This window comes from Phyllostomus hastatus, unplaced genomic scaffold, assembly GCF_019186645.2.
Source record: "Phyllostomus hastatus isolate PE091 unplaced genomic scaffold, TTU_PhHast_1.1 phas_contig_118, whole genome shotgun sequence".
Classification (NCBI taxonomy): domain Eukaryota; kingdom Metazoa; phylum Chordata; class Mammalia; order Chiroptera; family Phyllostomidae; genus Phyllostomus; species Phyllostomus hastatus.
This window is the reverse complement of record NW_025333543.1, coordinates 6271989-6293218: the sequence shown is the minus strand read 5'-3', so window position 1 is coordinate 6293218 and position 21230 is coordinate 6271989. Positions and strand designations below refer to the sequence as shown.

At 33.8% G+C, this 21230-nt stretch overlaps 1 protein-coding gene across 1 annotated transcript in view; it reads right to left on the bottom strand.

Moving 5' to 3' along the window:
• Positions 1-264: 264 nt before the first annotated feature.
• ASZ1 (ankyrin repeat, SAM and basic leucine zipper domain containing 1) overlaps positions 265-21230 on the bottom strand; it is a 74127-nt gene continuing 53161 nt past the window's right edge. The window contains exons 11-13 of the mRNA XM_045847819.1: positions 9984-10089; positions 6343-6456; positions 265-797 (exon numbers count right to left, since the gene is read on the bottom strand). Of these exons, the coding sequence (XP_045703775.1) occupies positions 645-797; positions 6343-6456; positions 9984-10089 (373 nt within the window). The 3' untranslated portion in view covers positions 265-644. The remainder of the gene's footprint in view (positions 798-6342; positions 6457-9983; positions 10090-21230) is intronic.

Below are 21230 nucleotides of genomic sequence, written 5' to 3'. Positions count from 1 at the left end.
AACTGCTTTCTCTAGATTTTTAATCTATGATGCAAAAATTTTACATTTTATCTTTATCTTTTAAATTCTATAGAATACTTTCAAAGTTAGTAATTCATATTACGTAACTAAACTAAGTAAGAAATTCCTTATTACATGATAATGAGAGGGAAAAATAAAGACTAAAAGGAAGCTATTGATTAAGGAACACTGGAGATTTTGAAAGATCCATTGTGACAAATGAACACACTTTTTTAAATATCAAAGAATATCAGGTAGCTTTTATTTTGAATGTGTTTAGAGTCATAGGATCAAACTTAAGAATCACTTATAACTTACTGCTTGATCAAAATTAACATAAAATAACAACACAATATACATATCATGCATCATGAAATGTACACTTGGAACCTACATGACCCTGGAAACCAATGTCACCCCAATAAATTTAATTACAAAATTAACATAAAATATAACAAATTACATTTTAACTCAAACTGACAAACCACTTTCTAAAGAAAAACTTCCTTCTCTGTGCTATCATAGTTTTTCCCGTGGAGTATTGGCAAAGAATGTAGTTATACTGGGCCACAAATGGTTAAAAGTAACATTTTTAAGGTAATTTGAATAAAATACACACACATTACTCAAAACAAATATTAGGATTATTTTCTCTGGAAAGTTAGCTTGCAAATGAAAAGAAGAAATCCAAATCCGCATACTGTAATAGCTGTCCTCTTCAAAATTCTACTATTCCATGTAGATACTTCTTCTATTAATGGCATATGAGTTGGATCATTTTCTCTTTCATTTTGCAACTAATATTTTATATGAGAAAAAAAGAGTTAATGAACAGTATACTAAAAATAGAAATATATTTGATTTAAAAAATAAATATAATATATCCATGTTAATGCATGATTTAGACATAGCCAATGCAAGGTTCTTATGGAAGACTTAAAGTGACCACACATGCTTTAACTAGTCTTTCTTTCACCAGGATTCCACTATAGTAAATCACTAGCTTCACATTAAAACTAACTGCTCCATAGTTACTATATTTTACTATATTTTATTATCATTATTAATATTATATATTGATATCATGAAATAATGTTAAAGTCTCTATTACTACCTAAGAAATGACACATGTAATTTTTTCCTTCTGTATTAAATATCAATAGATTTCTTACAAAAAAGTTAACCATTCTTATACCTACACTATATAAAATTTAAGAAAATCTGTAAGATTTGATGCTAATACTAGAAATTTAATCCTTTATTTAAATATAGTTGCAGGAATAAACATCAATAAAATCCTAATTCGTTCTTCTAGTACTTTTCTGCAATGAAAGTACATGACCCAGTCAGTTCCTTAACTTCTACACACAGGCCTTTCTTGCTAAAGAAGGTCCCCCAACTCGTGTGTGTGCATGCCCATGAGACAGTGTAAGAGAGGAAGAGGGGGAAGGGTGGAGGGAGAGAGAGCAGGGGAGGGAGAGGAGACAGTTGTTGAGCAAGAGTAGAAGAGGGAGAATGAACAGAAACCAAAAGATCCTTGAAAGATAAAAACAATTAGGCACATTTATAGAGTGATATTTACTAGAAGCATCCTGTGCTGGAGTGGTGACAAATACTTTCATCATTAGCAAGAACAACTACTTCTAAAATCTGCAGTGTAAATATTTAATTTAAAAAGCCTGTAAAATTAATTTTAAATGTATAGTAGAAATGGACTTCAGTCTCATTAATACTGTATTCTTGGTCTAACTTCCAAATGGCTTCATTCAGCAACAGATTCCTTTTTGACACTGATGCTCCATTTACTGAATCCTGAAACAGTCATTCCTTTTAATAACCAATTACTTAGAATGACCCTTTCTGACAGGGACCTGTCAGTGTGTTGGTTTGAAAGAGAGTGATGTGGTGCTAAAGTCCAGCCTTGACCTCTTCCATCCTCTCTGTTACCTCCTCCATATACTTATGATAACTCATATGGTTCTTTTTAAAAATTCCCTTCAGTTATTATTGGTAAACTTGGAAATATCATATAGTAAACAGGCACAATACCATATTTCCAAATCTGGAAGCCTTCATAGTTTTTAAAATCAAATCTCCTATGGTGATTACTATTTATGCAAGACTAATCCAGAAAAACAATGCAGTAGCTTGCTCCAAAATTAATACTTTCCATCCCAAAGAACTGTATCTGCTATTGTTATAAGCCAATAAATGTGTTTTCAAGGCTAGTCCTCATAGAGAAATGTACAGATTCCAGGTAAAGAAGGTCACAGAAAAAGGCCTTCCATTTAGCTAAAGAAAGCTAAAGTTTTTGTTTATAGTACACATTATTAAAATAAATATGGTATCTAATTCAGTTATTTATGTTTTAGAGTGAAAATCACCCCTTAAAGCAATGTTTCTTAATTTCATTCCTTTAAGAAAAATCTGATCTCTCTAGTTTCATCTCTATCCTCCAACCCCGCCCCCAATGTGTTTTTAGTTCATCTTGAAGAAACTAAGTAATTATCAATCTGAGGAAAAGATGTTGGGGAATTCCCCACACTAAACTTTAAAGCTTGATGCTTTGCAGAAAGTATTTTTATAAAAATCCTTCCCAATTTACCATTGATCCCATATAAAAACCATACAAAGTAAAATCAATACCATTTTCCTTAAATGCTATTACATGATGCTGGGAGTGAAGATGAATAGTGCTGTAATTTTCATGTTCTCAGCAAATCAGGCTCTCCCTAGCCTGTGCAACCTAATTTGCCTGACATACAGAAGCATTCTCATGTTTGTTGAATGAACAAATGTGAGAAATAATACAATTTCTAAGATACCTTTCTCTGGAATGGAGTTATCATCTACAACAATTTTGAAATATATTGCTAATTTGCTCCATTTGAAATAACTTTACTTCCCTATTTTTTTTTGTAAAATTTGCTTCACAATTTTCTACTCACTTTTTATTTTTTAATTTTTTAATATATTTTATTGATCATGCTATTACAGTTGTCCTATTCCCCCCACTTCACTCTCCTCCACCCTGCATACCCTCTCCCACCCACATTCCCTCCCTTTAGTTCATGTCCATGTGTCATACTTACAAGTTTTTGGCTTCTACATTTCCCATACTATCTTCACCCTCCCCCTGTCTATTTTCTACTTACCATCTATGCTACTTATTCTCTGTACCTTTCCCCCTCTCTGCTCCTCCCAACTCCCCTGTTGATAACCCTCCATGTGATCTCCATTTCTATGGTTCTTTTCCTGTTCTAGTTGTTTGCTTAGTTTGTTTTTATTTTTGTTTTAGGTGTGTTTGTTAATAATTTTGAGTTTGCTGTCATTTTACTGTACATATTTTTTATCTTCTTTTCCTAGATAAGTCCCTTTAACATTTCATATAATAAAAGTTTGGTGATGATGAACTCTTTTAACTTGACCTTATCTGGGAAGCGCTTTATCTGCCCTTCCATTCTAAATGAAAACCTTGCTGGATAGAGCAACTTTGGATGTAGGTCCTTGCCTTTCATGACTCAGAATACTTCTTTCCAGTCCCTTCTTGCCTGTAAGATCTCTTTTGAAAAATCAGCTGACAGTCTGATGGGAGCTTCTTTGTAGGTTACTTTCTCATTTAGTCTTGCTGCTCTTAAGATTATCTCCTTATCTTTGACCTTGGGTAATGTAATTATGATGTGCCTTGGTGTGTTCCTTCTTGGGTCCAACTTCTTTGGGACTCTCTGGGCTTCTTGGACTTCCTGGAAGTCTATCTCCTTTGCCAGATTGGGGAAGTTCTCCTTTATTATTTGTTCAAGTAACTTTTCCACTTGTTGCTCTTCCTCTTCTCCTCCTGGTACCCCTATGATTCGGATGTTGGAATGTCTGAAGATGTCCTGGAGGTTCCTATGCCTCTTCTCATTTTTTTGAATTGTTTCTTCATTCTTTTGTGATTGGATATTTCCGTCTTTCTTCTGGTCTACTCCATTGATATGAGTCCCAGTTTCCTTCCCATCATTATTGGTTCCCTGTACATTTTCCTTTATTTCACTTAGTGTAGCTTTCATTTTTTTTCATCTAATTTGCAACCAAATTCAAGCAATTCTGTGAGCATCTGATTACCAGTGTTTTGAACTGTGCATCTGATAGGTTGGCTATTTCTTCATCATTTAGTTGTATTCTTTCTGGAGCTTTTATCTGTTCTTTTATTTGGCCCATATTTTTTGTCTTGGCCCACCTGTTACTTATGAGGGGAGGAGCCTTAGGTCTTTACCAGGGCAGGGCAACCCAGTCGCTGGATTGTGATGCTGTATGTAGGGGTGTTGGCCAAGAGGAAACAATGCTCCACTCTCTGTCGGCTTCAGTCACCTCCTCCGCTTCCCACAAGCAAATTGGGCCCTTCTGGTGCTGATTCCCTTGTAGGTGGATTTGTGTATGTCCTGGGATCCTGTGGATCTGTCCAATGAACTCTCCTGTGAGGCTGGGAGTTTCTCCCAGAACCTCAACTCCCACAGGTGTTTTCAATCAGTGTTTTGAGGCTTTATTTCCCTGCGCTGGCACCCTGGGTTGAGTGGTCCATCTGGCTCCCCAGTCTTGCCTGGTTTATCTGCTCGAGAATGTGGGACTGCCCAGTCTACCAGCTGCCTTGCACCCCTCCACAATATGCAGCCTCGCTGGGTCTACCAGCCGCCCCGCCTACCGGTCTGGATGAATGTGTCTACTTTAACTCCTTGGTTGTCAGACTTCCATACAGTTCAATTTTCTGTCAGTACTGGTTGTTTTTTTTGTTCTTGTCCTTATTTTGGTTGTGCAAGGAAGCACAGCATGTCTTCCTATGCCTCCATCTTGGCCGGAAGTCTTCTACTCACTTTTTAAAAAGACTACTTTTGACTGGAATATCTGTTAATAGCTAGAATGAAAAATTACCTAGAACATGTATAAAATTTATTTTGAGGAAAATTTTTTGTTGAAAAGAATGAAATATTAAATAATTTATGGGTTGATGCTATAAAAATTTAATGCATAATCTAATGTTCACATCATATATTTTAAAAACTTTATGTATACTAAGTTTATTTATAAATATTCTTAGAAAACTCAGAAGTAAGTTCTTCAGTCAGGTGAACATGGTTTCATTTTATTACTTATCTTCAAAAGAGTTCCTTATTTCAGGACCTTAGATTTTGTTACAGCCTATTTTTATTTATTTATTTATTTATTTATTTATTTATTTATTTATTTATTTATTTATATTTTAATTGTTCAAGTATAGTTTTCTGCCTTTTATCCCCATCCCAGTCTACGCCCTAGCCCTCCTCACCTCCCTCCTGTTTCTACTGCACTCGTTATTGTCCATGTGTCCTTCGTATTTGTTCCTGCAAACCCCCTTTTCCCCTGAAATTCTCTCTCCGCTCCCCTCTGGTCACTGTCAGCCTGTTCTCAACTTCAGTGTCTTTGGTTATATTTTGCTTATTTGTTTTTTTTGTCGATTAGGTTCCTGTTAAAGGAGAGATCATATGGTATTTGTCTTTCACTGCCTGGCTTATTTTGCTTAGCATAATGCTTTCTAGTTCCATCCATGCTGTCACAAAGGGTAGGAGCTCCTTCTTTTCTTAAAGGGGAAAAAAGTCACCTGTCTTTGAAGCCAGATGTATACTTGTATGTGCATATGGAAACAAGAATTTAAAAAGCCCATGTTTTTTTTAAAAAGTTATATTACAAAAGATATTATAGAAAATTTAAAAAATAGAATATTTTATCCATAATCCTACCTCATTAACACAGCACATTAATAAACTTTCATTTTGGTAGTATTTTACCAGCACAATTACAAGGTAAAACCTACAAATATAACTTAGTATCTTTAAACAAGTTGATAGTTGATTTTCATTATTTTCTCATCTGGCTGCATATCATTATAGTAAAAAAAGGGTACCATAATTTATTTAGTCATTCTGCTAGTATAGGATATTTATGGTACATACAATTTTGAAATCATTTAACTACTATTGAAAGATACAAATATTTTTATGGTTCTTGGCAGACCTTGTCAAACGGTTTCTGAAAGGGGTTGTGACAGTTGTCTCATGGGAGAATATCAATTTGGTGAACCATAATCAGAGATGGGTAGAGATACATTTATCCCTGCTAACATAAAAGATGAAAATGATATATCATTGCTCTTCTCACATGCATTTCTTTGACAACTGACAGTTTATTTGCTATGTATATTTCTTCCATTGGAAACTGTCCTCTTTCCAATAGTTTAGTGGGAGCTTAAGTTGCTCTTGTCAGAATTACTTCATTGTCTAATACACTAGGCTGCAAATCATTTCCCCCCTTTTGATGTTAAATACATACCTTCTGAATTAAGTCTTTTAGTTTGCAGACCTCTTCACTCAAATCTTCAACACTACTAACCAGTTCCTCACAAACTGAAGTAAAACTCTGGGGAGAAGCCCATTCAAGTACTATCTGTTAAAATTTTCAAAAGTTACAATTTAAAGAATGGAAAACAACTTTCAAACTTTAAGTCCACAAAAATTAGACATTAAATTATTTAACTAAAAAGTATTTTTTGTTCAGGATAAATCCTGACACCAAAACGAAGTTAGTAAATTTATATAAATAGTCAAATCAGTTTCCTAAATGCACTTACTAAATATATATAGTGTATATATATATATATAACTTTATGTTATATAACTTTATGTTATATAACTTTATAACTAATATTGGAAACCAATATTAGTAATAATTATAGCAAAAAATAAATTCATAAAAGTTTAAGAATGACATGATTCCCATGTCAGTGTTACATAAAAATCACAGGAAAACAAGTACATTAAATTTTTGTTCACTATAAACAAATAGCTAAAGCCAAATCACATGAAAAACTCTCCAAAATAAGTTTGCATTTATGAATTACTTACATTTTCTCTAATTACAACTTCTGCCCTCCTCCCACATCAAAATTACAACTAACCTACAAAATAACCATCATTCATGGCCACCTGAAATCTGGCAGAATGGAAGTCCTACAACTAGGGAATTAAAGAAGTCACATTGAAACTGGCAGGAGAAATGGAGATGCAGAACCAGCTGGTTCCATACCCACTTCAGGTGGACAAAAATCAGGAAGGGTTGCTGGTTCCATACCCACTTCAGGTGGACAAAAAGCTACAGAGGTCCCTCCTGAGAGCAAAGCATCCTACCTCAAACCAGGCCCCCAGCCCAGGGTTCTGGCTGTAAAAACCAGTAGAGATTGAGGCTTAGAGAAACAGAAGGATTCTGGAGCCCCAGGTAGTCCTTCTAAACAGTCCATTTACAGACTTACTCAGACATACTACCTTTGAGTCCCAGTGCTGGGGCAGCAGCTTGAAAGGTACCAGAGATGTATGACAAACTGAACTGTCTGGCATCAGGACGAGAACTGTAGGGTCAGCTTTCTCCCAGAGGAAGTGCTGGTAGAGGCCACTGTTCCTTTAATAATCCTTCCTTCACACAGAGGCAAGCAGGTGCCATATCTGAGACTCCATCAACTTGGCTAACACTGTTTGCCCTGCCCCAGTGATTCCCTGAGGCTCTGCCCCGCCTAAATTTGGGGCCCACCCAAGTGGGAATCCACACTGTATACAGTGGCTTTTCCATATGAATATCCTGTCTTGGCTCATGCTTCAGACTGTCCTAAAATCTCTCAAACAATTAGCATCTGGCCTCAGCACACCTGTACCTCTCCCTAAGAGGCCCTGGGCCTAGTACTAGCATTAGCTGGTCTTGATTGACTGCCTGGCCTCACCTCCAAATCCAGCACAAGTAGCAGCCATCTGCAGATTGCTTTGCAGCTCATTGTGGGTGGCCCAGACCAGACACAAGCAGTGACTGACCTTGGCCTGCACTTCCCAGGAATCCTCAGAACCAGCACACTTAGGGACAGCTTCGGACCACATCAAAGCACCACCACCCTACCACCTCCACAGACGACATGCTCCAGGGGTGGACTCAGCAGGCACCAGAGCCTTGCTGAAGTCAATCCTGCTCTGTGGGGTGAGCCCCTGTACAGCTGATTCTCTATGGTGGTTAGAGGTCAGTGGTTGCAACCTGTTCTTGCAACTGATTGACCTGGGGGTAAATTCCTCCCATTGACATGCTAACAGCAATAAAGGCTCAGCTATAAGAGTAAAGTGTACACAGCCCACACAGGGGGTACAACTTGAGTACCCAGCTTGGGTGATGGGGAAGGCTGTGCCATTGGATCCAAGGGAACACCTAATATGTTGAGCCATGCTACCAAGCCTTGGAAACATAGCAGCTCTACTTAATACATAGAAACAAACACAGGGAGGCTACAAAGACAAGGAGACAAAGAACCATATCCCAAACAAAAGAACAGAACAAAACTCCAGAGAAAGAACTAAACAAAATGGAGACAAGCAATCTAATAGATGAAGAGATCAAAACATTGGTTTATAAGAATGCTCAATGAACTCAGTGAAGGCTTCAACAACATAAAAAAAGACCAGTCAGATACAAAGGATACACTAATTGAAATGAAGAATAATTTGAAGGGATCCAACAGTAGAGTAGTAGATGAAGCCAAGAATCAAATCAGTAATTTGGAATACAAGAAAGCAAGAAACACCCAATCAGAACAACAAAAGAAAAAGTAATCCAAAAAATGGGGGACAGTGTAAGACTTTGGGACACTACAAGCATACCAACATTCACATCATAGGGGTCTAGGAAGGAGGAGAGATAGCAAGAAATTGAAAACTTATTTGAAAAATAATGACAAAAAACTTCCCTAACTTGGTGAAGAAAACAGACATACAAGTCTAGGAACTGCAGAGAATCCCAAACAAGATGAACCCCAAAAGGCCCACATCAAGACACATCATAATTAAAATTTCAAAGGTTAAAGATGAAGATAAAGAGAGAAGCTGAAAACTAGCAAGACAAAAGCAGTTAGTTACCTACAAGGGAGATCCCATAAAACTGTCAGCTAATTTCTCAACAAAAACTTTGCAGGTTAGAAGGGACTGGCAAAAAATATCCAAAGTGATAAAAAGCAAGGACCTAAAATCAAGATTACTCAACACAGCAAAGCTACTGTTTAAAATTGAAGGACAGATAAAGATCTTCCCAGACAAGAAAAACCTAGAGTTCATCACCCCCAAACCATCATCAATGAAATGTTAAAGAATCTTCTTTAAGAAGAAAAAAATAAAAATATGAACAATGAAATGGTGATAAATATATACCTATCAACAAGTGAATCTAAAAAAAATGAATATGCAGAACAGAAACAGACTCATAGATAGAGAATATTTTGTCAGTTGCCAGATGGAATGGGTGTTGGGGCTATGGTAACATGGTGAGGAGATTAAGAAGTATAAAGTGGTTGCTACAGAATAGTCATGGGGATGTAAAGTACAGAATAGGAATTATAGTCAATAATATGGTGATAACTATGTATGGTGTCAGATGGGTGTGAGATTTATATAGATGATGACTTAGTAGGTTATGCAATGTCTAATCACTGGGGTGTACACCTGAAACTAATAAAATAATGTATGTCAAATGTAATTGAAATATAAAAAATGATTTAAAAACCAAAATAAAATTTTCTTTATTAAAAAACCTTCTATTGATAGGGCTTTTAATAACATTCAACCCTCTGGTTTGTTTCAACTTTCACTTGGGTTTCCTGTCACTTTTTATTTTAAACAATTTCCCTTAAGAACAAATGGTAAGTTCAATACACTGATCAATTTAATTTTTAGTCTGACTTTCCTTTTATTGAGGGTGAGAAGACATTTTTTAAAATTAATTAGTATATAAAGGAATGATATTAAACATATTTACTTATTTAAAGATTATACAACTTTGTAAAGAAAAATATAATTTTACCAGATCACTATTGTTTACTGAATTATCACTGACTATCCAGAATATTCTTTAGCATTCATATTTTTCTTCACTTAGGAACTTTTGTACAATACCTTGTGAGAATTTACAGGCAGCTCAGTAATGATATTCTGTACTGCTGTTATTAAATGGCCACATTGTTTGTTCAGTTTCAGAAGAAAGTTGAGGAACTCATCACCACTTAAAGAGAGGAAACAAACAGAAATCACTCATAGGAACCATTTACTTCATTCTACTGGGCTACTCAATGTGTACTCATAACATTTATTAGATTCTCTAAAATGTATTTATAGAATAGCTAATGGGCATCAGCATCTGAAATAGACATTGAGTATACAAAGTAAACAAAATTTCTGATCTTGAGCATCTCCAAGTTGGGAATGTGGTGCAAACACACAATTGTACTGTAATGCCGTTATTCACAGAGTCATATGAGGAAAGAATATAAAAGTACTGATTTTGAGTACTTTTTAATTTATGTTTTCATCACCATTTATCCCCCTATACCCTCTTCCACCTCCATCCATCCCCTTTCCCCCCTGCAATCATCACACTGTTGTCTGTGTTCATGAGTTCTTCTCTTTTTCATTTTTTGTTCAATTCCTCAAAAGACACTGCACTAGTTATTTTACATTTAATTCCTCCTGACAATTCCTTTAAGATTGATGTTGATAACCTAAGTTTATAGTTGAGGCATCAAAAACTCAGAAATAATTAGTTTATTTAATATAATGGGACTAGGGATTCATAGTGCTTCATGGAGATGATAACTTAGGATCTGAGTCTGGAGTTTTAGAATAATTTTGCTAGATAGTTAAGGAAGAGAAAGAATTCTGGATGGAGAGAATAATAGGTTCAAAAGTATGGAAGCAAGAGGTCACCAAGATATAACTAAAGCAAAATTATAGCAAAGTAGTAAGAAAGGAGGATTGACATACCATTTATTTAAGGAGCTTTTGTGACATGCTATGGAACTAAATTTTATCTTTTTGATAATGTAAAGTTATTATAGAGGTTTAAACAGAAAAGTAGAATATCAGATTTTTGTATAAGAACGCTTATTTGAGGAGTGGTATGGATTAAAGGAACACAAAAGTGAAAGTAGAAAAAATAATTAGGAGACTAATGGAAACATCCATCTAAGACAGAGATAAGCAATTTTCAACCAGTATGTAGCAAGAATTTTTAAAACATGTAATACCTGACTATTTAGTCAGGGACACTCATCTCTTTTCTCTTAGATTGTCAAATTAAAAAAATGACATCAACACAACAGTCATCTAGTGCAAATAAATCAAAATTATACCTACTTTTTGTAAGATTGGAAAAACATATATTTTTGGTATGCTGCAGAATTTTAGTAATTAGTTTATGTGTACTATGAGATGGAAATGGTTGAAAATCACTGATTTAAGATATGATAAAGAAAAGCTTGAACTAAGTATCTGGCAGTGCTAGTTTGGGGGAAGGGGTAGAATGTTGTTTTAAGAAACATTTTGAAAAATAAGCTGAAAAACTTGGTGATGTGTTACACATAAATGAAAAGGAAGAGCCTAGGATGATTTTGTTGTTTCATTTTAATGGGCATTGGTACCACCAAGTAGAATCCTGGAGTGGGTGGTAGGGAAGAAAGTAGGGTAAATATAAACCATTATGACATAATAATTAAGAACAAAGACTCTAGAGTCAGGAAGACCTGAATCTGAATTCAGCTTCCACATTCATGTTCTTGGGCAAGCCTGATTTTTAGCTAAATGTTTCCATATCTCTGAAATTGAGATAATAAGACAGTAAGGAAGACTGGAGGATATATGCATAATGTATGAAAAGCACCTAGCATTTTGTCTAGTATATAGGTGGCATTCAAATAAACTTAATTATGATGATAATGTCAATGATATGATATATGTAGGTGGAAATGACCAGTAAGCAATAGAAAATGTCAGTCTTGTAGACTTACAAATGTCAGACTTACCCTAAAATCCACAAATTCATAAGGCTAGATAGAACTCAGGGAGCTGGTACACTTAGAAAAATTACATCTTTATTTTCACTAATATAATAGAAATTCAGTCTTTCCTTCAATTTTGAATGAAAGCACAGTAGTATTAGAGGCATCTGTAATTTTGTCACCAATAGGAATCAAAACTATGATCATGGAGAAGATATAAAAGAAAAATAATACATATTGTGAAGAGGGGCAAACTGACAGGAGTAGAAGAAAAAAGCTATCAAAAGAGAAGTAGCCTGAAAAGAGGAAAATCAGGAATTAAGGTCTATTCATAATAGACCTTAATAGCAATGAAGGGTATGAATTCAAGAATGAGGAAAAGGTCAAGCATGTTAAATAATTAAGATTAATCCACTGATTCTGGCAATGAAGAGACAGTGTGATTAGATTTGTTTCAGTGACAGAAACCAATTTACAAAAACTACACAGAAACCTACACAACCTAATACAAAATTGTACCATGGCTATGAATAGATAATTCAAAGAAAGTGAGAAAATAAAATTTAAATGTATGATAAATATGGGATTACAATAAAGTAAGATGTTACCTTCTAGTGGAATGAGAAAAATTATTATTAATATCAAGAGGTGACAAGTACTTTTCTGTAGTTATTTAGCAGTATCTACTATAATAAAAATGCACACAAAAACTACCACTATGGGACCAAAAGGTACTTATGAGTCCAAAAAAATTCCTATAAGGCAGAAGTTTTAACTATATACTATACAAAGTTTCATTCATGCTGTTTCTAGGGAAAAAAAAAGGTTATAAAAAGAAAGCATGGTCTGCTACCAATGAAACTTAACAGCAAACTTTTCTCCAAGACACATTGCTAAAATTTACATAGTATTTTAATTTAAAATAAGTCTTTTATTCTTAACTGTTAGATTGAAAAATAGTTTATATAGAGTACTTTAAACTTTATGAGCAAAATAACACACTTGATTAGATGGATTTAATTGATATCTTCAGAGCATTTCATCCCAAACCAGCAGGATATACCTACTTTTCAAGGTCATGTGGAAGAATATTTTCTAAGATAGACCACATGTTAGGGCACAAAATTAGTCTCAATAAATTTAAGAAGACTGAAATCATATCAAGCATATCTAACTTCAATGGTATGAAACTAGAAATCACTAACAAGAAAAAACTGAATAACACACAAAGACATGGAATCTAAATAACATGTACTAAACAATGAATGGGTTAACAATAATATCAAGGAAGAAATCATAAGTTACCTTGACACAAACTGAGTCTGAAAATGAAAATACAACAACCCAAAAATCTATGGCACACAGCAAGAGCATTCCCAAGAGCGAAACTCATCATTACAGACCTACCTCAAGAAACAAGAAAAATATTAAATAAACAATCTAATCTTACAATCAAAGGAACTAGGAAAAAAACAACAAAGCTCAAAGTGAGTAGAAAAAGGAAATAATAACAATTAGAGCAGAAATATACAAAATAGAGTAAGAAAAACAATACAGAAGATCAATGAAACCAAGAGCTGTATTTTTTTGAAAAGATAAACAAGATAGGTAAGCTTTCAACTAGACTTATCAAGAAAAAGAGAGGACTAAAATAAATAACATAAGAAAAGAAAGAAGTAACAGCTGACACCTCAGAAATATAAAGGATTATAAGAAAATGTTACAAACAAGTATAAGACAACAAATTGGACAGTCTCCAAGAAATGGATAAATTTCTAGTAACATATAATTTCCCCAAACTCAATCAAGAAGAAACAGAAAATCTGAACAGGCTAACTGCAAATAATGAAATTAAAGCAGTAAACATAAACTTCCACAAAACAAAAGCCCTGGGCCAGATGGCTTCACAGGTGAATTTTACCAAACTTTCCAGCAGAACCAATAGCCTAGAGCTGAAAGCAACCTAAGTTCCCAGCAGTAAATGAATGGATCAAAAAACTATGATACATTTACACAATGGAATACTATGCAGCAGAGAGAAATAAGGAGCTCCTACCCTTTGAGACAACATGGATGGAACTGGAGAGCATTATGTTAAGTGAAATAAGTCAGGAAGTGAAAGACAAATACTATATGATCTCACCTTTAAGTGGAACCTGATAAACAAAACAAACAAGCAAGCAAAATGTAACCACAGACATTTAAATTAATAACAATATGAGAGTAACCAGAGGGGAGGTGGGAGGGGATAATGGGGGGAAAGGGGGAAAGGGTTTTCAGGAACAACTATAAAGGACACATGGACAAAACCAAGGGGGCGTGGAATCAGGGTGGGAAGGTGAGGATGGTTGGGGTGGTGGTGGGGAATGGTGGGGGGGTAAATGCAGACAACTGTACTTGAACAACAATAAAATTATTTTTAAAATATCTGAGATATAAATATTTAATAAGGATAAAGTATTGCAGCATAAAAAAAGAAGAACCAACACCTATCCTTCTCAAACTATGCCAAAAAATTCAAGAACAGCAAAGACTGCCAAACTCATTTTACAAGGTCAGTATTATACTAATTCCAAAGCCAGTAAATAGTACAATGGAAAAAAATTATAGACCAATATCCCTGATGAAAAAAGATGCAAAATGGATCTAGCAATACATTAAAAAAATCATATACTATGATACAGTGAGACTTAGGCTGGTACAATATCCAAATCAATTTCTGTGATGCACCACATAAAGAAAATGAAGGATAAAAATCATGTGATCATATCAATAGATAAGGAAAAACCATTTGACAAAATCGACCACTATTCACAATAAAAAGTCTCAGCAAGATGGGAATAGATGGAACACAAACATCAACATAATAAAGATCATATACGACAAACCCACAGCTAACAGCACACTCAATGGAGGGAAACTAAAGGCATTTCCCTAAGATCAGAAAAAAGAAAGGGACGTCCACTTTCATTACTCCTATAGTACTGGAAGTCCTAGCCACAGCAATCAGACAAGAAGAAGAAATAAAAGGCATCCAAATGGGAAAGGAAGAAGTAAAACTGTCCTTATTTGCAGATAATGTATATACTGTATAGTATATATAGTATACTATATACTGTATACTGTAAAGAGCCCTAAAGATTTCACCAAATAACTATACAACTGATAAATACAATTAAGTAAAGTAGCAGGATACACAACAAATATTCAGGAATCAGTTGTGTTTTTATACACTAATAATGAACTATCAGAAAGGGAAACTGAGAAAACAATCCCATTTACAACTGTATCAAAAAATTAAATAAAATACCTAAGAATAAATTTAACCAAGAAAGTAAAAGACCTGTACTTTGAAGATTATAAAATACTGAAGAAAGAAACTGGAGGAGCTACAAATAAATGAAAGCATATACTATGCTTATGGATAGGAAGAATTAGAATTGTTAAAATGTTCATGCTACCCAAAACAATCTATAGATTCAACACAATTCTTATCAAAATACCAATGGAATATTTCACAGAACTATAATAAATAACCCTAAAATTTATATGGCACCACAAAGACCCTGAATAGCCATAGAAGTATTGAGAAAGAAGAATAAAGTTGTGGGAATCACACTACCTAACATCAAACTACACTACAAAGCCATAATAATCAAACCATCATGTTACTGGCATAAAAAGAGATACAGAGACCAATGGAATAGAATAGAGAACCTATACCCATATGGTCAATTAATATTTGACAAAAAGGGCAGAAAAATACAATGGGATAAAGACAGTCTATTCAATAAATAGTGTTGGGAAAATTAGACAGATAACATACAAAAAAATAAAACTAGTTTGTATAGTTCCATTTGTTTACTTCTTCTTTTGCTCCCTTTGCTCGAGGAGATGTATCAGAAAAAATATTGCTATGAGCAATGTCCTAAATTTTACTGCCTATGTTTTCTTCTAGGATTTTAATGGTTTCAGTCTAAAATGTAAGTCTTTAATCCATTTTGAATTTATTCTTGTGTGTGTCATAAGAAGGTGGTCTAGTTTCATTTTTCTGCACATATCTGTCCAATTTTCCCAACACCATTTATTGAATAAACTGTCTTTAGCCCACTGAATGTGTTTGCTTCCTTTGTTGAATATTAATTGACTATAAAGTATGGGTTTATTTTGGGATCTCTGTTCTATTCCATTGATCTGTGTGTCTGTTTCTATGCCATTACCTGCTGTTTTGATTACTATGGCCTTATATTGTTGTTTGGTATTAGGTAGGGTGATTCCTCCAACTTTGTCTACTTTCTCAGGAACATTGTTGCTATGTGGAGCCTTTTGTGGTTCCATATAAATTTTTGAAATAGTTCTGTGAAATATGTTATTGATATCTTGATAGGAATTGTGGAATCTATAGAATGCTTTGGCAAAGGAAATCATCAACAAAAGAAACAGACAACCCACTAATGGGACAACATATTTTCTGATACATCTAGTAAGGGTTTAATATCCAAAATTTATAAAGAACTTAAAAAACTCAACACTAAAAGAACAAAAAATCCAATTAAAAAATGAGCAAAGGGCTGGAATAGATACTTCCCCAAAGAGGTCATACAAATGGCCAATAGACATATTCAAAGATGCTCAATGTCACTAATCACCAGAGAAACGCAAATTAAAACCACAATGAGATAGTACCTCACACCAGTCAGAATGGCTATTATCAATAAATCAACAAACAACAAATGCTGGTGAGGATGTGGAGAAAAGGGAACCCTAGTGCACTGTTGGTGGCAATGAAGACTGGTGCAGCCACTGGGGAAAGCAGTATGGAGGTTCCCCCGCAAAATTAAAAATGGAACTGCTTTATGACCCAGCAATTTCACTTCTGCATATGTTATTGGAAGAAGCCCAAAACATGAATTTAAAAGAATACAGTACATACACTTCTATATTCACTGCAGCAATATTTACAATAGCCAAGCTATAGGGCAACACTAGTGCCCATCAATGAATAAAAAAGATGTGGTATGTATATACAACAGAATATTAATCTGCCATAAAAAAGAAGGAAATCTTAAAATTTCTGACAGCATGGATGGACCTAGAGGGCATTATTTTAAGTCAGTCAGAGAAATACAAATACCACATGATTTTACTTATGTGTGAAATTTTAAGAACAATATACATCAACAAAAACAACAGAAATAGACTCATAGGTTCAGAGAACAGACTGATGGTTGCCAGAGTGGAGGGAGGTTCGGGAACTGAGTGAAAAGTTGAAGGAATTAAGAAGTACAGATTGGTAGTTTCAAAAGAGTCATGGTGATATACAGTACAGTATAGAAAATATAGTCAATAATATTATAGTAAGAATGTATGCTGCCAGGTGTGTATTGGAAATATCGGGGGAACATATGTAAAGTACATGATTGTCTATCTGTTATGCTCTATACCTTAAACTAATATAAAATAATATTAAATATAAACTGTAATTGAAACATAAAAATTAATAAAATATTTTTAAAATTCATGAACATACTATATGTAATCAAGTCACCAACAATCAAAAGTGTCTGATGGCTGCTTTATAAAAGCAAATTAAAATAATAAAAGCCAATTAAAGTTTAAATTTAAATAAGATCTTATCCTATTTAGCAAAAGTAGTATTTATAAAGGCATTTTCAAAACAAATATAATTCCTCATTTCATTTTCTTTCTGATCTTTACTCAAAACAACAGTAGTCATTACTTACATCAATTCTGTTTCCATGTAATATTTAGATAAGGTATATTAATGCTCTTTAAATACTCAAATTTTATTTATTATCAATGAAAAGAATGAATAATTACTCAAAGAGTAATTCATTAATATCCTGTGTATTTTTTATTTAATGAGCTCAAGGAAATTAAGATCCATTGAGAACTGTCATTCAAAATATCAAGTGAGCCCTGACCAGGTGGCACAGTTGGTTGGAGTGCTGTCCCATACACCAAAAAGGTTGTGGGTTTGATCCCTGGTCAAGGCAAATACCTAGGTTGTGTGTTAGATCCCTCTCAGGATGCATATGGGAGGCAACTGATCAATGTTTCTCACAGCGATGTTTCTTTCTCTCTCCCTTCCTCTCTCTCTAAAATTAATAAACATATCCTCATGTGAAGATTTAAAAAAAATAAACTGAGAGCAGTTATATAATTCTAGATAGGCCCTTTACACATATATATGGAACAGAAACTTATCAGTTCTTATTCAGAAGAAAGAATGGTAAGAACTCAGTTCAAACAAGCAAGTAATATTATGAACAAAACTATACTCTTAATAAATAAAAGGAAAACGTATCATTCTTGTGATGTATGATGTTCAGAGCTACTGAATACGGACAATAGGGATAATTAAGTTTTAAAAAAACACAACTTTATAGTGATTCATGGTACCTTATGTTAATGACTGCCCACCCCCACCCCAGAGCTGTAGAGGATTCCCCCTATATGCACTTACCTGGCAACAATTATAATTCAGTACCTATTGAAACAATAAAAAATATGCAGGTATGGCATAGGTATGACAACCTGTACTACTTGATGAAATTATCATGTAGGTTCTACTTAGTTAAACACTATAAGGGTTCTCTCTGCTAGAAAATAATACTTCATGCCCCAGTGACATATGGTTGGCCATGTGACTTGCTTTGGCAAATAAAATATGACTGAAAGTATCTGTCTTGTACAAAAGCTTTAAGAGTGACTGATTGCTTCTGCCAGAAGTCCCTCTTAAGGAGAGGGACCTTAAGAGTATCCCTCTCTTTTCCTTTTGATACAAGAGCAGCATGTCTTGGTTGGAGCTGTTTCTTTAGCTTGTTCTCAGAATAATAACAAGGGGGAGAGCCACTGGCAACTGACACACCATACAGGTGATTAAAAAATAAACTTTGTTAGTACTACTCATTTAAATTTAGAAGCTATTTGATACTACAGCATAACATAGTATAAACTGACTGAAACAACAGACCATATTTTAAAAATGTGAAGTCAAGTATTAGGATAAAACTTTATTTTAAATAAAGGGATTCCAAATAAATGTACTGTGTTTTCATTATAGAATATCTTAAAAAGTTAAAATTACCAATACTCTTATCATCCAAAGATGACTGATATACATTCTTTCAGAATGTTTTCTTATACTACATATTTTCTTCCAGTATTTTTCTTATGCACATACATAACTGGCATTATATCTCATACTCTATTTTATATTGTGCCTTTTATACTCATTGTGAGTATTTTCTCATGATATTAAGTCTCAAAATAATTTTAATGACAATAAAATAATTATATTGATGCAACAGAATTCAATAATTTCTCTAATGTTAAATATTTAGTTTCTAGTTTTAGAATGTTTATAAACAATAGATGTGAACAATATTTTTACATAAAGTTTTGTATCTATACAGACTTTTTCTTTTGGAGGAGAGTTTCCTTAATGGACATAATTCTGAGATGCCTTTGAAACATTCCAGTAGATGTCAGATAGGTTCAGAGAAAAAGTCTGGGCAGAAACTGTTGAAAATGTCAAGCCACAAATGAAAACTACTATTGATGTATAAAATATCTCAAAGTAGTAATAGAATGGTTATTAATTCTTGTAAATTGCATTCTATAAACCTATAAACATACTAAGGCCAAATGTAGTAAAAAAGTAAATGTACAGTGCATGTGGTTCTGTAGAGACTATTTTAGAAAATTTAACACATAGAAGAAAAGTATCTTAAGAATAAATCAGTAGCTAAATTGTCAAAATCACATTACCAGAAGATTATAATTAATCAGTTCAACTTTTCTTGCTGTTAGTTTTCTTATGACTTAATGACTAATTTCTTCTTTAAAGAATGACTTTGAGCAAATGGGAAGTAAAACCTTTTCCATAACAGCATGTAAACAAAGTCTATGATTTAATAACAAGGTCAAATTCCTGAAATATATGTCTGCCAGTTTTACTTTTTTAAAAAATTCAGCAGTTTTAATAAGTGAAGCATTCAGGATTCTACCCATTCTTTAAATGTATTAAATCCACACACAAAAAAATTCATACAGGCAATTCTGCCATCATACAATTAAGTTATATTAAAACATTTAATTTCTAAGTCAGCATGTAAAACTTAGAATATTACTGCATAGAAGCAATAAAACAAGAAAATGAACAAAGTTATCAAGGTTTGCTGATTTTAAGCCCTCGCAACAGAAATCTTTAGAATGTATTCAAATATTTAAGAGCTAATGTTATTTCAAAACAATTATGAGGCATTATTTTGAAAATAGATCATCTTGCTATAAGCAGATATATTAAGAGAAAGGGAAATAACTGAACTTTGCAATAAAGTTTTCTAAAAAATCTGGATCATCTAAATTATACCCTGGAAGACTTCTCTAAATTTTAAAATATTGTGAAAATCTATTTTTTATGTGTTTAATGTTTACCATAGATGCAATGTTAGCTTTAGGCAGGCTAACTAGTGATGGTACTGCTGCATTTGTAAGTATTATACTTTGTAGGATATAACTTTGATGAACCTCAAGGAAATTAGACTGACTGAAAAAAGCCAGTAACAAATACATCCTGTATGATTCCATTTATATGACATTCATTAAATAACAACAAAATAGATAACAGCCCTAGCTGGTGTGGCTCAGTGGATTGAGCACCAGCCTGTAAAACAAAGGGTCACTGGTTCAATTCCCAGTCAGGGCACATGCCCGGGTTGTGGGCCAGGACCCCAGCTGGGGGTGCACGAGAGGCAACCACACATTGATGCTTCTCTCCTTCTCTTTCTCCCTCCCTTCCGCTCTCTCTGAAAATAAATAAATAAATAAATAAATAAATAAATAAATAAATAAATAAATAAATAAAATTAAGAAAAACACAACAAAGTATTCATTGCTAGCAGTTAGGGATGAGGGGAAGGAGCTGCATAGCTATAAAGGGGTAGTATGAAGAAACCTTGCAGTAACTGTGACACTGTTTACATGAAGCTATAATATGTAATAAAACTGCATAGAAATATACACATACAAACAAATGAGTACATGTATAAATGATGAAATATGAATGAGCTATGTGGACTGTACCAATATCAGTTTTCTGGTTCTGATATTTTGATATTGTAATATTTTGTTAAGCAAGATATTAACATTGGGTGAGACTGGGTGAAGGGTGCATGGGATCTCCTGGTATATACTCCTGTAAAATTTCCTGTGACCCTATAGTCACTTCAAATAAAAACTTAGAAGTCTTTACTGCTCCATATGATATCAGAAAATAAAAAATTCTTTTCAAAATAGATTTTAAATGATATAATATTACTAAGTCATACTTGACAAGTTTACA